Genomic DNA, 12,731 nt, shown 5'->3' on the forward strand with positions numbered 1-12,731 from the left:
TAATGCCTCATACCAATCAGATGTCCATTTGTTATTGTGTTTGTTAACAACCCTTTATCTCTTAGTGTGATAAACTCCACTTAAAACTGATTAAAGTCTCATTCTTGTCAAAAAAAAAAAAAAAAAAAAGCTGAGTAGCAAGGACTGGAACAGGCACTCAGATATTGAGATGTGGGACATGGGCATCCCAAGAGAAAGTGATCTACTTTGAGTTAGTTTTTGTGTATAGTGTGAGGAAGTGTCACTGGAAAGAAAGGTCTAGGCCACTTGCCACTGAAAGCCAATGTTTGAGACACAAAAACTGGTACCAGGAAATCAGGTTTATTTGAGAGGCCAGCAACTCCAGGGGAAGGTTGACATTAAGCCCCCAAAATCCCAGTTTTTAAGTAGAAGGAGGACTTCGGCTGCTGCCACTTTCCCAGGCCATAGCAGAGAGCTGGATCGGAAAAGGAGCAGCTGGGTCTTGAACCAGTGCTCATTTGGGATGCCAGCACTGCAGGCTGCAGCTTTACCCGCTACTCCACAGCACCAGCCCTTGATAATGAGCTTTGTGAATTAATGAGCAGAATCCCACGGTCAGTTCTTTCTTTTTTTTAAAGATTTATTTATTTGAAAGCAGAGTTCCAGAGAGAGAGAAAGAGATCTTCCATGTACTGGTTCACTTCTCAAATGGCTGCAATGGCCAGGCCAAAGCCAAGAGCCTGGAACCTGGAAGCCCATCTGGGTTTCCCATGGGGTGGCAGGGCCCATAGTGCTGAAACACTTTACTGTTCTCCTAGGCACATTGGCAGGGAGCTGGATAGGAAGTGGAGCAGCCGGGACTTGAACCGGCACTCCTATGAGATGGCGGCATCTCAGGTGTCCACTTAACCCACTGCGCCACAGTGCTGGTCCCCCCCATGGTCAGTTCTGATGATCATCCTGAAACTTGCAAGGTGGTGGTGGCCTGTTTAACCTTTACAGATGGTGGTTATAAGTCCTTTCTCATTTATTTTCACTTTATTTTAAAAAGACAGATCTGCTGTCTCACTCCCCAAATGCCCACAACAGCCAGGGCTGAGCCAGACCAAACCCAGAAGCCAGGAACTCCATCCAGATCTTTCCTGTGAGTGGCAGGGACTCAAGTTCTTGAGTCATCATCTGCTGCCTCCCTAGGTGTGCATTAGCAGGAAGCTGGATTGGAAGCATGGCAGCTGGGACTTGAAGCAGGCACTCTGATATGGATGTGGGCATGCTGTGCAGCATCTTAACCATGGTACCAAATGCCTACCCCACGTGGCTGTGGCTGCTGCAAGAAGTCTGGCTTTGCAGCTCTGCCTCTGAGCCCTTTTTCCTCCTCATTTTGTCTCCTTTATTGAAGACTCCAGAGGCATGGCTCCCAGTTGATGTTATGGAGCCTTGCTATGTGTTTCTTCCATTCCCTCTGAGAGGCAACTTATGAGATAATTCCTGTTTTCCAGTTTAGGAGATCCCCTCTGCTGGTTTCCAACCAGGATCAGTTGTGGGCATGGCCTGGGTGCTGTCGTCCTGCCATTTTGTCAGCACGTGCCTGGGCAACACCCATATCCTTTGCTTTTCCTCCAGTGTGCAGCTAGTACACAGGAGGACATCTAGGTCTTCCAGGTCAGGTTAAAGATCACAGTCACTTTAGTAAATTCCTCAGCCATTTTCCCAGGTCCTTGGAAAATTGCCCAGACTCTTCCTAGCGTAAGGACAGGCCACATTAGAGAAAGTCACATAGACCCTAACAGTGTCCCCGTCCCCACTGGGAGTCTGAAAGGAAGGTTTCCTTCAGGCTTTTGGTGTTGGTGCCCACTGTGGATAGTTGCTGGCTTCCCATCACCCTCGGGGAGAGCCTCAGGGAGGGGTGGTGCAAGATTGTTGGGATATGCTGGAGGAGCACCCAGTTGGTTCAGGGTGGTAGGGGAACAATATTTTCAGCCTTCAGAGGTCAGGGAAGTTGGGGGGCAATGGGCCTTCTTAGAGGAGCACCCAGGAAGGAATCATCTGTGATAATCAGGCTCTTGTGTAGCAGGAGGGATCTTGTGAGCTAGATACAGCCTCCATTGCCTGCTCAAGTCAGGGTCTGCATATAGCACCATAAAGGCCTGAACTAGGCGACTCCCTCCTCCTTCCCTCTTACAAAACAGATCTAACTGGAGGATAGTGGACCATTTATCAGCCAGGTCTCCTGGTTCTCCGGCTTGTACTCAGGCCAGGTCAGGTTGCAGAAAAAAAAAATGAGCCTTTTTTTTTTTTTTTTTTTAAATTTGTTTGTTTATTTGAGAGAGTTACAGACTGAGGGAGAGACAGAGAAAGGTCTTCCATCCGCTGGTTCACTCCCCAAATGACGGCAAGGGCTGGAGCTGGGCCGATCCAAAGCCAGAAGCCAGGAGCCAGGAACATATTCCGGGTCTCCCATGTGGTTGCAGGGGCCCTAGCACTTGGGCCATCTTCTACTGCTTTCCCAGGCCATAGCAGAGAGCTGGGTAGGAAGTGGAGCAGCTGGGACATGAACCAGCACCCATAAGGGATGCTGGCGCTGCAGGAAGAGGCCTAGCTTACTAAGCCATAGCGCTAGTCACTGAGCCTCTTTTTTTTAGTTTCTAACTTGAATTTATCCAAGTTAGCCAAGATAATGGGGAGTCCTAAGTGGATTTCCCATTTTTGGTTAGGTCTGTTTTACTCGACAGTGGGGTGCCAAGTTTGTTGAGACCACAACTGGTTCACATCCACGGTCCCAGGCTCCTCTTATTATTTATAAAGGTTTATGTATTTAGGACTGGCACTATGGTGTACAGGGTTAAGCCCCCGCCTGCAGCACCAGCATTTCATATGGGTGCCAGTTCGAGTCCTGGCTGCTGCACTTCCAATGCAGCTCCCTGCTGAAGCGCCTGGGAAGCAGTGGAAAATAGTTCAATTGCTTGTGCTGCTGAGCCCATGAAGGAGACCCGGATGAAGCTCCTGGCTTCAGTTTGGCCCAGCCCTGGCTATGGACCATTGAACTAGTGGGAGGAAGACTTCTCTCTCTCTGCCTCTGTCTCTCCCTCTCTGTAACTCCACCTTTAAGATAAATAAATAAATACTTTTTTTTTTTTAAAGTCTTAACTGCCAGAAATAACTCTGGCCAACCTAGAGTTCAACAGAGGGTCTGGGGGTGGATCTGTACAAGGACACAGGTGTGTCTGACCAAGGTCAGGGCATGAAGGGCCTGGGCTGGAACGCAGCCAGAGCTAGCTCTTTGTATTGTCCCCAGCTCTGTGCCTGTTGTCTTTGTTCTCTTCCCTGTGGACCACCCTCTCCCTTCTCACTCCACATCTACTCCTCTACTCAGTAGACGTGTATTTGGCATCCATTGTGTACCAGGCCCTGTGCCAGGTGCTGCTGTAAAATTTTCACTCCCGTCAAGCGGACATGGCCAGAGAAGGGAGCTAGACTGCACAGTGAGAAAGTCCCCCAGGAGTTAGGTGCCATGGAGAGAAACTGGAGGAAGTGCAGGTGGCCTGCAGTGTAAGGGTGCCGGTCAGGACGCGAGGGGGTGGGCCGGGAGGTGAGCTGGGCGGAGTTCCAGGCAGCTGAGCAGCATGTTGGAGCCACAGGGAAGGAGGAGCTGAGGCTGCTAGAGTTCAGTCAGTTCTGTCTCCTGACGAGGAGGAAGTACAACGCAGACAACAAGAGGTGCGCAAAGCAAGGGAAAGCAGATTTCATTGAGACAGACTCACGGCGCTGGGAGGGGCCCCATGCCTGGTGGTTGCTTCTGTGGGGCGTGCACAGCGGTCTATCAGTTCTACCTGGATGCCACACGGCAGGGGTCTGGCTCGTGTAGACGCCCGTGTCAGCCACTTGGGAGGTGTGACGTGGAGAACCGGGTCGGTCCCACCCACCTGGGCGGGCGATGCCTCCCGATCAGCTGCGAAGTGCGACGCCAGCTCCTCCTTACGGGCACGGCCCACGGTGCCCCTTGCTTGTCTCATACAAACACCTGGCATCTCACCCCCACGGGGCTCTCCTAACCGCCCGTTAGCCCTCGGGAACGCTTTCCGCCAGCGCGGCAAACCGGGTTCAAACTGCGTTTCCGGCTGGTAGCCGCTCGGGCTTGGGAGCGGAGACGGGAACCAGTCGGCCTCCTCCGCTGGCCCAGACCCGGCTCCATCCTAGGCCAGTCCTCCGCTGCTTTCTGTCTCTGGGACGCGGCCCGTGTCCGGCCCCACGCCCGGACCAGGCGCTCGCCGCGACTTCCGGCCCTAAGCCCCGCCCTCAGCTCCTGTCCGTCTCTGGGACGCAGACAGCGGAGCAGCTCGTGCCACGCCCCGTGTCCCGCCCTACGCCCGGGACTTCCGGCCCAGGCCCCGCCCCCAGCCCGGGGCGCAGAGCGCGCGCCGCCCGGTTTCCGGCGGGCCTGCGTTCCTCGATTTACGGCTTGCGTGCCCTCTAGCTGCAGCCCAGGACTTCGCGGGAGCGGTTCCGGTACTTGCGGGTGATTGTTTTAAAGTGGTTTTGACTGTTAGGAGTTGTTTAGAAGGCTTCGTGGTCGCGTGCTTCTCGTCCCGCGGACGCAGGCGAGGACTTAAGGGCCACTTCGCGGGTGCCTCTCTCGTCGGCGCGTTTTGTGCTCTCGGTGAAATGGGGTGAGAGTGCAGCGTGCCTGCGGGCGAGGTGCACAGTCGTCCGGTTCCTGGAGGCGTACAGCTCCAGGTCCTTAACAGCCTGGGTCACCCGCCGCTTCGAACTCGTGACTCGGCGACGTCCCGACCCCCTGCTAGGGAAGCAGTTTAAGCAGAACCAAGGGGAAGCATTGCTTTCTGTCTTGTTAGGCTCGCCGGACACAGAACCCTGCTTCCTATTTATTTATTTTTTATTTATTTATTTTTTTGACAGGCAGAGTGGACAGTGAGAGAGAGAGACAGAGAGAAAGGTCTTCCTTTTGCCGTTGGTTCACCCTCCAATGGCCGCTGCAGCCGGCGCACCACACTGATCCCATGGCAGGAGCCAGGTGCTTCTCCTGGTCTCCCATGGGGTGCAGGGCCCAAGCACTTGGGCCATCCTCCACTGCACTCCCTGGCCACAGCAGAGAGCTGGACTGGAAGAGGGGCAACCGGGACAGGATCGGTGCCCCGACCGGGACTAGAACCCGGTGTGCTGGTGCCGCAAAGCGGAGGATTAGCCTAGTGAGCTGCGGCGCCGGCCTGCTTCCTATTTATTAACCCTGTACAGCAGACAGAGGGTGGTTATTTTCCCGGGGAGCAGCGTCTTGTGATTGCAACCTTGGGTTCCATGGATTTGACACCCCCCCCCCTCCCCAGAGTGACAGTGACTGGGGTTGGATGCAGTGTTACAGACTGTGAGGATCGCAGTAATTTACTTCCTGGGGCAGGGGTGGAAAGCAGCTCGCTCCTAGCCGTCTAGGAGCCGTGATAGTAGTTCAGGGCCCGGGAGTGTGCGCCTTGCTTCCAACTCAGTAATAGTTAGGGTAACTGTTGGGAAGGGTAGCTTGTTACCCGTGCGGAGCTGGTCAGTGCTTGGTCAGCTCCTTGGGCTGTGTTTTGTGGGACTTGAGGTTAACAAAGACGGTTGGTGTCTGTCCAGCATTTGCTCCCTGCCAAGCACCTTGCGTGTTGCTCCCAGTTGGAAGCTCAGCAGCCACAGGAGGTTGGCCACACAGTGCAGGAAGCGGGCTTGGAGAGGCCGGGCGGCTTGCCTCTTACGCGACTGCGGAGTGCTACAGCTGGAGCTTGGCCCCACTTCTCTGTGACTGCCAGAGAGCTGTACTTTTTGTTCTTTGAAAGATTTATTTTATTTGAAAGGCAGAGTTACGCAGGGGCAGAGAGAGAGAACTTCCATCCACTTGCTGGTCCAATACCCGGATGGCCACAATAGCCGGAGCTGTACCAATCGGAAGCCAGGAGCTGCTTCTGGGTCTTCCACGCAGGTGCAGGGGCCCAAGGACTTAGGCCATCTTCTGTTGCTTTCCCAAGCTATAGCAGAGAGCTGGGTCAGAAGTGGAGCAGCCAGGACTCGAACCAGCACCCAGATGGGATGCGGGCACTGCAGGCAGCGACCTTACCCGCTGCACCACAGCGCCGCCCCAGAGCTGTACTGTTAGCTGCCTCTCATCCAGGCTTCTTCTGCAGGTGCAGGCCAGCCGTCGTCTCCCGCCTGGACAGAGGACAAGAGGACAATGGGAAAGGACACAGGCCCACTGTAAGTGCGGTCAGTGGGATGGGCCAGTAGGAGCCTGTCAACACCAGCCTTCCTTCCTTCGACTAAAGAACCTTGAGAATAGACTGCCCGAGGCCGTGTGGCCAGGAGGATGCTGGGTAGGCGAGCAGAGGACCTGGATTTGAGTTCAGCTCTGCCGCCCAGTGGTTGCATGACTCAGCAAGTCATCCAACCTTTGAACAGGGATATGTTTAGCATTATGACCTTTTAGTCCCATCCTACAGCGTGAGGTTTGTTTTTACACACGTTTGTCACTGGTTTCTCTTGGCGTTTCAGAGTGCCTTTACATTATTTTGGCTTTGGCTACGCAGCACTGGTCGCTACTGGTGGAATCATCGGCTATGCAAAAGCAGGTAAGGTTTTTGCAGCTGCTTGGCCTCCTAAACATCTCGGTGCTGTTCCAGTGAGGCTGTGTTCCCAGGACAACCTGCCTGGAGTCCCTTGCCACGGCCCCTGAGCCGAGTGCAGGCTTCCTCGTCGGGCCCCTCTGCCCCTCGTGCTGTTTGGTTATCAGCGCTCAGTCAGCCTCCTTGTGGGCCGTTTGTTTTTGCTCTTTATCTAGAGGTAGGGGGCGGGTGATAGCTTGTCACTATCACTGACTGCCATACATCGGCCTTGACCCCAAGGGGCCATCTCTGGGCTCTTCTCATGGGAGGAAAGCCCTGGGCTTCTCCTGCTCGGGTTTTGAAGTTTCCTCATTAAACTCGGCAGGGGGGTGTCAGTGAATGTGCTTCTGGCCACCGCCTTCTGGCCCACCTCCCTGCCGCAGTGGGCACCGGAATTTGTATTCTCCAACCCTTTTCTTTTTTTAATGGATTGGCCTGTTTCTCTCTCCTTTGATGATTTTTTTAAGTTAATTTATTTATTTGGAAGGCAGAACTACATAGAGGCAGAGAGAGATCTTCCATCTACTGGTTCACTCCCCAGATGGCCGCAATGGCCGGAGCTGCACCGATCCAAAGCCAGGAGCTTTTTAAGGGTTCCCCACGCGAGTGTAGGGCCCCAAGGACTTGGGCCATCTTTTCCAGGCCATAGCAGAGAGCGGGATCAGAAGTGGAGAAGCCGGGATTCGAACCGGTGTCCATATGGGATGCCGGCACCACATGCCAGGGCTTTACCCACTGTGCCACAGCGCCGGCCCCTCCTTTGATGATTTGCCTGAAGCCCTGCCGGTGCAGACTTGTAGCCTCTGATGGGTTGATCAGGACGGGTTAGGGAAAGGACTGACCACAGCCCCGTCTAAGGAGGCAGAAGCTGCTCTTTCTTAGAGCTGCCCTGCCTGTGCGAGGAGAGAGGAGTGGAGGGGAGCGGTGGGGAGGGAAGGGGAGTGGAGTGGTGAGGTAGCTGACTCCCCACAACATCTCTCTGACTGACAGTGCCCTGCTTCTGAACTCTGTTGGGAGAAGTGCTCTTTGCTGTTTTCCTCCCACGGGTGGGGAGGCGGGTGGATTCTGTGAGTGACGTGGTGTCTGGCGTTACAGTGCTGTGTGTTTGCTTCCCTGCAGGTAGCGTGCCGTCCCTGGCTGCAGGGCTCCTCTTTGGGAGCCTGGCAGGCCTGGGTGCTTACCAGCTGTCTCAGGACCCGAGGAACGTCTGGGTTTTCCTGGGTATGTGTGCCCTGGTGTCTCCTTAGGGTAGCTACGTGTCCAGAATACTCTAGCAAAAAAGCCCCACTTCCGGGGGATACGCAGATTTTTCACACTTTAAACGAGTTGACTGCTTCTGCCAAGGCCTAGGGGAGTTTTGAACCAGGTGAAACTGCAGGACTCTATTTATTGTTTATTTTGACAGCAAGAGAAATTTTATTCCCGTTTTCTAGGGAAAGAAACGGACCAGAGGCACTTGGCATGTGTCTGAGTGGGGTGGTGAAGAGACCATTTCCTTTTGGGGGTGGCTTTAAGATAAGAATGGTGGCGTCTCCAAGGATATTCAGGACGTGGAAAAGTTTTCCTGCCTAATGAACTTAGATTGCTAGTGAAGTTGTGCTGGGCAGGTGTGTGTGTGTTACCATTGTCTGCTGGAAACCGTGTCCTTGGGCATGACGGAACCATCGTGTCTGGGTTAGGTTTGCTTCGGGATTGCGTTCTCCCGCTTGAAAATCGCTAACCTCAGCACTCAGCTGATCCTAAGAGACAGGCCTGGCCTTCAGGGTCCTCACAAGTTAACTGAGAAAGTAAGACATGGACAGGAAAGGTGATTTTGTGAGACTGCGAAGTGCCCTGCGCGCACAGACAACGAGGAGTGTTGGGCGGGAAGGTTGCTTCTTACCAGGGTGTCGCGCACCGCCAGGGGTGTGGGTACCTCACTGTGCGCGCGGGGCTACAGTGTGAACACACGGAGCAGGCCTTGCACTGACTGGGGAAGCAGCGGTGGCCCATGGGCCCTGGCCCAGGAAGGGAGAAGGCTCTGCCTGCAGGCTTCCTCAGTCCTGCTCCAGAACAAATTGTGACTGCTCTTCTCACCGCCTGTGCCACCCCCACTCGGCACAGCGAGCCCCGCCTCCTCTCACCGCCTGTCCCACTCCCCACTCGGCACAGCGAGCCCCGCCTCCTCTCGCCGCCTGTGCCACCCCCGCCTCCTCTCACCGCCTGTGCCACTGCCCACTCGGCACAGCGAGCCCCGCCTCATAGTTGGAAAAGCATCAGCCTTCGGGGGGAGGGGAGTCTTCCCTTGACCCGGGCCTCTCCAAGGCCATTCCTGCACCTGGCTTTGCTTCTCTCTGCCCTCGCCCTCTTGGTGGACCCCTCCACTGATGTTCATGTCTGCTCCTCTCTTACCCATTCATAAAACCAAAGACCTCTCTTGGACCTCCCTCCTTCTTCAGTTGGTAGCCTTTTCTTCCCTGCTGCCCTTCAGAGACTTCTCTTAAAAAGTCGCACTCTCCCATCTCCATTTCTGCCCCTCAGACGTTCTGGACGTACTTCAGTGTCCACTTCTGTTCCCTGTGCCTGGGGAGAGTATCTCCCTGAGGCTTCTGGGGACCGTGTTTGTACAAAGTCCAGTGTACCTCTTCCAGCCTTTCCTGATTTGGCTTCCAAGCTGTTAGCACAGTTGACCAGTTTTCCATTCTCTTTTTTTTTGTTTGTTTTTAAGATTTTCTTTTTTTTTTATTTGCGAGGTAGAGTTACAGACAGTGAGAGGGAGAGACAGAGAGAAAGGTCTTCCTTCCGTTGGTTCACTCCCCAGATGGCTGCAATGGCTGGCGCCATCTTCCACTGCCCTCCCTGGCCACAGCAGAGAGCTGGATCGGAAGAGGAGCAGCCGGGACTAGAACCAGCGCCTGTATGGGATGCTGGCGCCACAGGCAGAGGATTAACCTCCTGCACCACGACACCGGCCCCCATTCTCCTTGTTTTCCTTTTGTCTTCTCGTTGTCTTCAGTTGACCCACCTACCTTTCCTGCCTTTAGATATTGAAGTGCTTGAAGCCTGGCTCTTTAAACCTTTATTTTCTTTCTCAACAGTGTCGCTGAAGCCCACTCCTTAGCTTCCCCGTGAAATACAATAGACTCACAAACCCGTGTCCCCACACTGTGCCCTCACAAGTGCACTGACTGCTGGAGGTCTCAGGTGTCTTAAGGCCGTGCCCAGACTTGAGCTCGCCATCTCACACAGGACCTGACTGGTTCATCTGTTGAGGTCTTCGTTGCCCTCTTCCCTCTGCCTCTGTGAGAGCCTCTGCAGCAGGTCCGGTCAGCACTACCCGCAGCACCCGTCCTGACCCGTCCCCTCCTCCACACAGCCACGTCCTAGTGCCTGTGGCCACTCTGTTGCCTGCGTTGCTGAGGGAGGTTCTCAGCCCTACGTACTCTGATTTCCCTGCAGTTCTCCGTGCTACAACTAGAAGTACATTGTCTTTTTAAAAGTTTTAATTTGTAGGCTGAGAGAGAGAGTGCCATCCACTGACTCACTCCCCAAATGCCCACCAGGACTGCCGCTGAGCCAAGGCTGAAGCAGGGAGCTGGGAACTCCTCCAGGCAGGGACCCAGTCATTGGAGCCATCACCCCTGCCTCCCAGATCTGCATCAGATCTGGGCTCTGGTATGAGATGTGGGTGTCTTAACAGCGAGGCCAGAAAGTGTCCCTTAGAGTTAGATTTTCAAAATGAGCCTCCGTTCCACGCTCACTCCTGCTTACTCGCCTGTAATAGTAGCTTCTCAGTATTCTGAGGATGAGGACCATAATCAGTGTAAAGCCTTTGAGGCGTCGTGTGGTCTCTAGTCCTTGACTGCTCTTCGCGCTGGCCTTTCAGGTCTTGAACGTGACTCGCTCCCTCTCAGCACAGGGCCTCTCTATTACTGCTCCTGTTACCTGGACTCTGCTTCCTCCCCTGTCAGCTTACTGGTTCCTCTGATTTCAGGTCTTAGTTCAGTCTTCGCTTCTTGGACTAGTCCTTGTGTTGATCCCCTGTTGTTTTGTGCAGCGTTAATAGTACCTGTAGCACCAGTTGTCTTCTGTTGTTGCTTGTATGGTTCTTCAAAGTGTTCCCCATCAGACTGGAAACACTGGGAGAGGGCAGAGACTTTCTGAATACAGTTATATTCTGCAGCACCTGCTATGATGCTTGGTGTCTTGGTAGATACTCAGTGGGGAGAACACATAGGGTAAAGGAAATAGTATTTGAGAGGCATGGCAAAGGTCCTCTAGCATTTGGAGGTAACTAAGACATTTGTGGTTGAAGTGTGGGTTTTACCAGAGAGTGGTAAGACAGGCTGGAGAGGCAGGATGGGTGCAGGCTGTGATGGGCCTTTTCTGACCAGTATTAGTGCTTGGATCCACAGGCTGTGGGCAGCCACAAAGTGCGTGTCTGAGAAAGGAAGGAAGGCCACGGGGTGGGTCTGGCCCTTGAGAAAGGTGGGACTTTTCTCCCTTCCAGCTTCCCTGAGTGTGATGACTTTTGACCCCTCTCTACCTTTCTCATCAGCTACATCCGGGACCTTGGCTGGCATTATGGGAATGAGATTCTACCATTCTGGAAAATTTATGCCTGCGGGTTTAATTGCAGGTGCCAGGTACTTTGCAATCCGTTTTTCTTCTTTACCATTGTAGAGTTTAGTTTATTGCCCACGATGCTTTATGCATTCACAAATGTTTCAATGTTCCTAATTCTGGACATCAACTGACCTAAGTAGGAGTGTAAAAGAAGCTGATTTAGTGTTGAAATGGCATAAGTATGTCACTCAGTCACTCACTGTGGAGTGGTTTTGTTCTCGCATTTGTCCTCTGGTCCGTCCTGACTTCTCCCAGTAATGGCAGGAGCTTCATCTCAAAGCCATGACTGCAGCTCCTTGTGTGGGGTCCATATTCTTAGGGATGTAGGTGTCCTTCAATATTGAAAAGAGCAGTAAACTTGGGGGACTGGAGGTTTACCGTTATTAGCTCTGTGACCTTGGACTGGGGGCTTAATCTCTCTCGCCTCCAGTTCCTTCATATCCTCAAATTACTGGCAGTTGCCTTAGGAACTCCTGCTCACCTGTGCCATTTTAGGACCTCAGTCCAGAGGGGCACTTTGGCGTGTCTCTTCTGGGATTCCTTCAGCAGTGGAAATCCATCCTCTCTGGTTGCACTGCCGTGGCCCCTCCCTCCCTGTGTAGCTGTGGAGGACCTGTGGCGCTCTAGTCTCAAAAAACAGCGGCTTCTTTGCTTTTCCTGATATTTTCTGTTTGTTTTTTTTTTTTTTTATTTTTTCTTTCTGAGCAGTTTGCTGATGGTCGCCAAAGTTGGAATTAGCATGTTGGATAGACCCCATCAGTAGACATCACGCCCCATCCTGGACTCACGAAGAATTAAACTCTCCGAACTTCCACTGTTTGCAATGTATTCAGGAAATAAGTGCAGTGTTTTTACATATGCTGGTATTTTATCTTAAAAACATGACACTGGACTTGATGGGAAAAATTAGTCATAATCATTACAACCACACAGAGGTGGTAAATATATGATACACGGACCTAATGGTGACCGTCATACAGTTTTGATTCTTGTGCACTGGTATTATCTCTTCTTTCTGTATCTGTGGATAAAATCTCAAGGTCTAAAATGTTAGAGATCAACATTGGGGTATCTCAAACCTCATGCCCTACTCAGAGAAACAGGGGGAAAAGACTCTTCTTATGAGTTTCAGGGTATATGTTCTTTTGCTCATCTTAGAGCACAGACTCACTTTGAAATTATGCTAAATGAAATATCAATGAAAATAAAGTTTTTCTTATAAATAATGTTTTCTGTGGTGTCTTCATTGCCTGAGCTTTCATAAACATAGGATAAATTCTGGATAGCAGGAAGATGATAGAGAAATGTGGACATAATTTGTTAAAATCATATTTTAGAATTATCCATTTTGAATGACCTAAGGGTCAATGGAAGTAGTTGTTTGATTATATATTGCACTGAAGTTTATTTTAAAAATATTTGTGAGGATTTTTAAGGTTAGGATTGATTGTGGCAAAATTTAAAAAATGAAAATTTTGGGGCCAGAATACTGTGACACAGCTGGTTAAGCCCTGCAATGCT

The 12,731-nt window shown here is 52.3% G+C and overlaps 1 protein-coding gene across 2 annotated transcripts; it reads left to right on the forward strand.

Annotated features, from left to right (window-relative positions):
* Positions 1-4,367: 4,367 nt before the first annotated feature.
* Positions 4,368-12,436, forward strand: TMEM14C (transmembrane protein 14C). 2 transcript variants are annotated; one of them, XM_062184591.1, is made up of 6 exons: positions 4,368-4,467; positions 6,132-6,201; positions 6,496-6,572; positions 7,725-7,826; positions 11,143-11,230; positions 11,919-12,436. In XM_062184591.1, the coding sequence occupies exons 2-6, from the start codon at positions 6,179-6,181 to the stop codon at positions 11,971-11,973; spliced, it is 345 nt and encodes a 114-aa protein (XP_062040575.1). In that variant the 5' UTR covers positions 4,368-4,467; positions 6,132-6,178; the 3' UTR covers positions 11,974-12,436. The 2 variants fall into 2 exon arrangements, with proteins under 2 accessions (XP_062040575.1, XP_062040566.1); XM_062184582.1 differs by having other exon boundaries at positions 4,371-4,477.
* Positions 12,437-12,731: the final 295 nt, after the last annotated feature.

This window comes from Lepus europaeus, chromosome 3, assembly GCF_033115175.1.
Source record: "Lepus europaeus isolate LE1 chromosome 3, mLepTim1.pri, whole genome shotgun sequence".
Classification (NCBI taxonomy): Eukaryota; Metazoa; Chordata; class Mammalia; order Lagomorpha; family Leporidae; genus Lepus; species Lepus europaeus.

Excerpts from the sequence above, each read along its gene's own strand:
- TMEM14C (XM_062184591.1), top strand. The coding sequence starts at position 6,179 with ATGGGAAAGGACACAGGCCCACT. Across the intron at positions 6,202-6,495 it reads GGAAAGGACACAGGCCCACT|AGTGCCTTTACATTATTTTG; the intron begins GTAAGTGCGGTC and ends TTGGCGTTTCAG. Across the intron at positions 11,231-11,918 it reads GGTTTAATTGCAGGTGCCAG|TTTGCTGATGGTCGCCAAAG; the intron begins GTACTTTGCAAT and ends CTTTCTGAGCAG.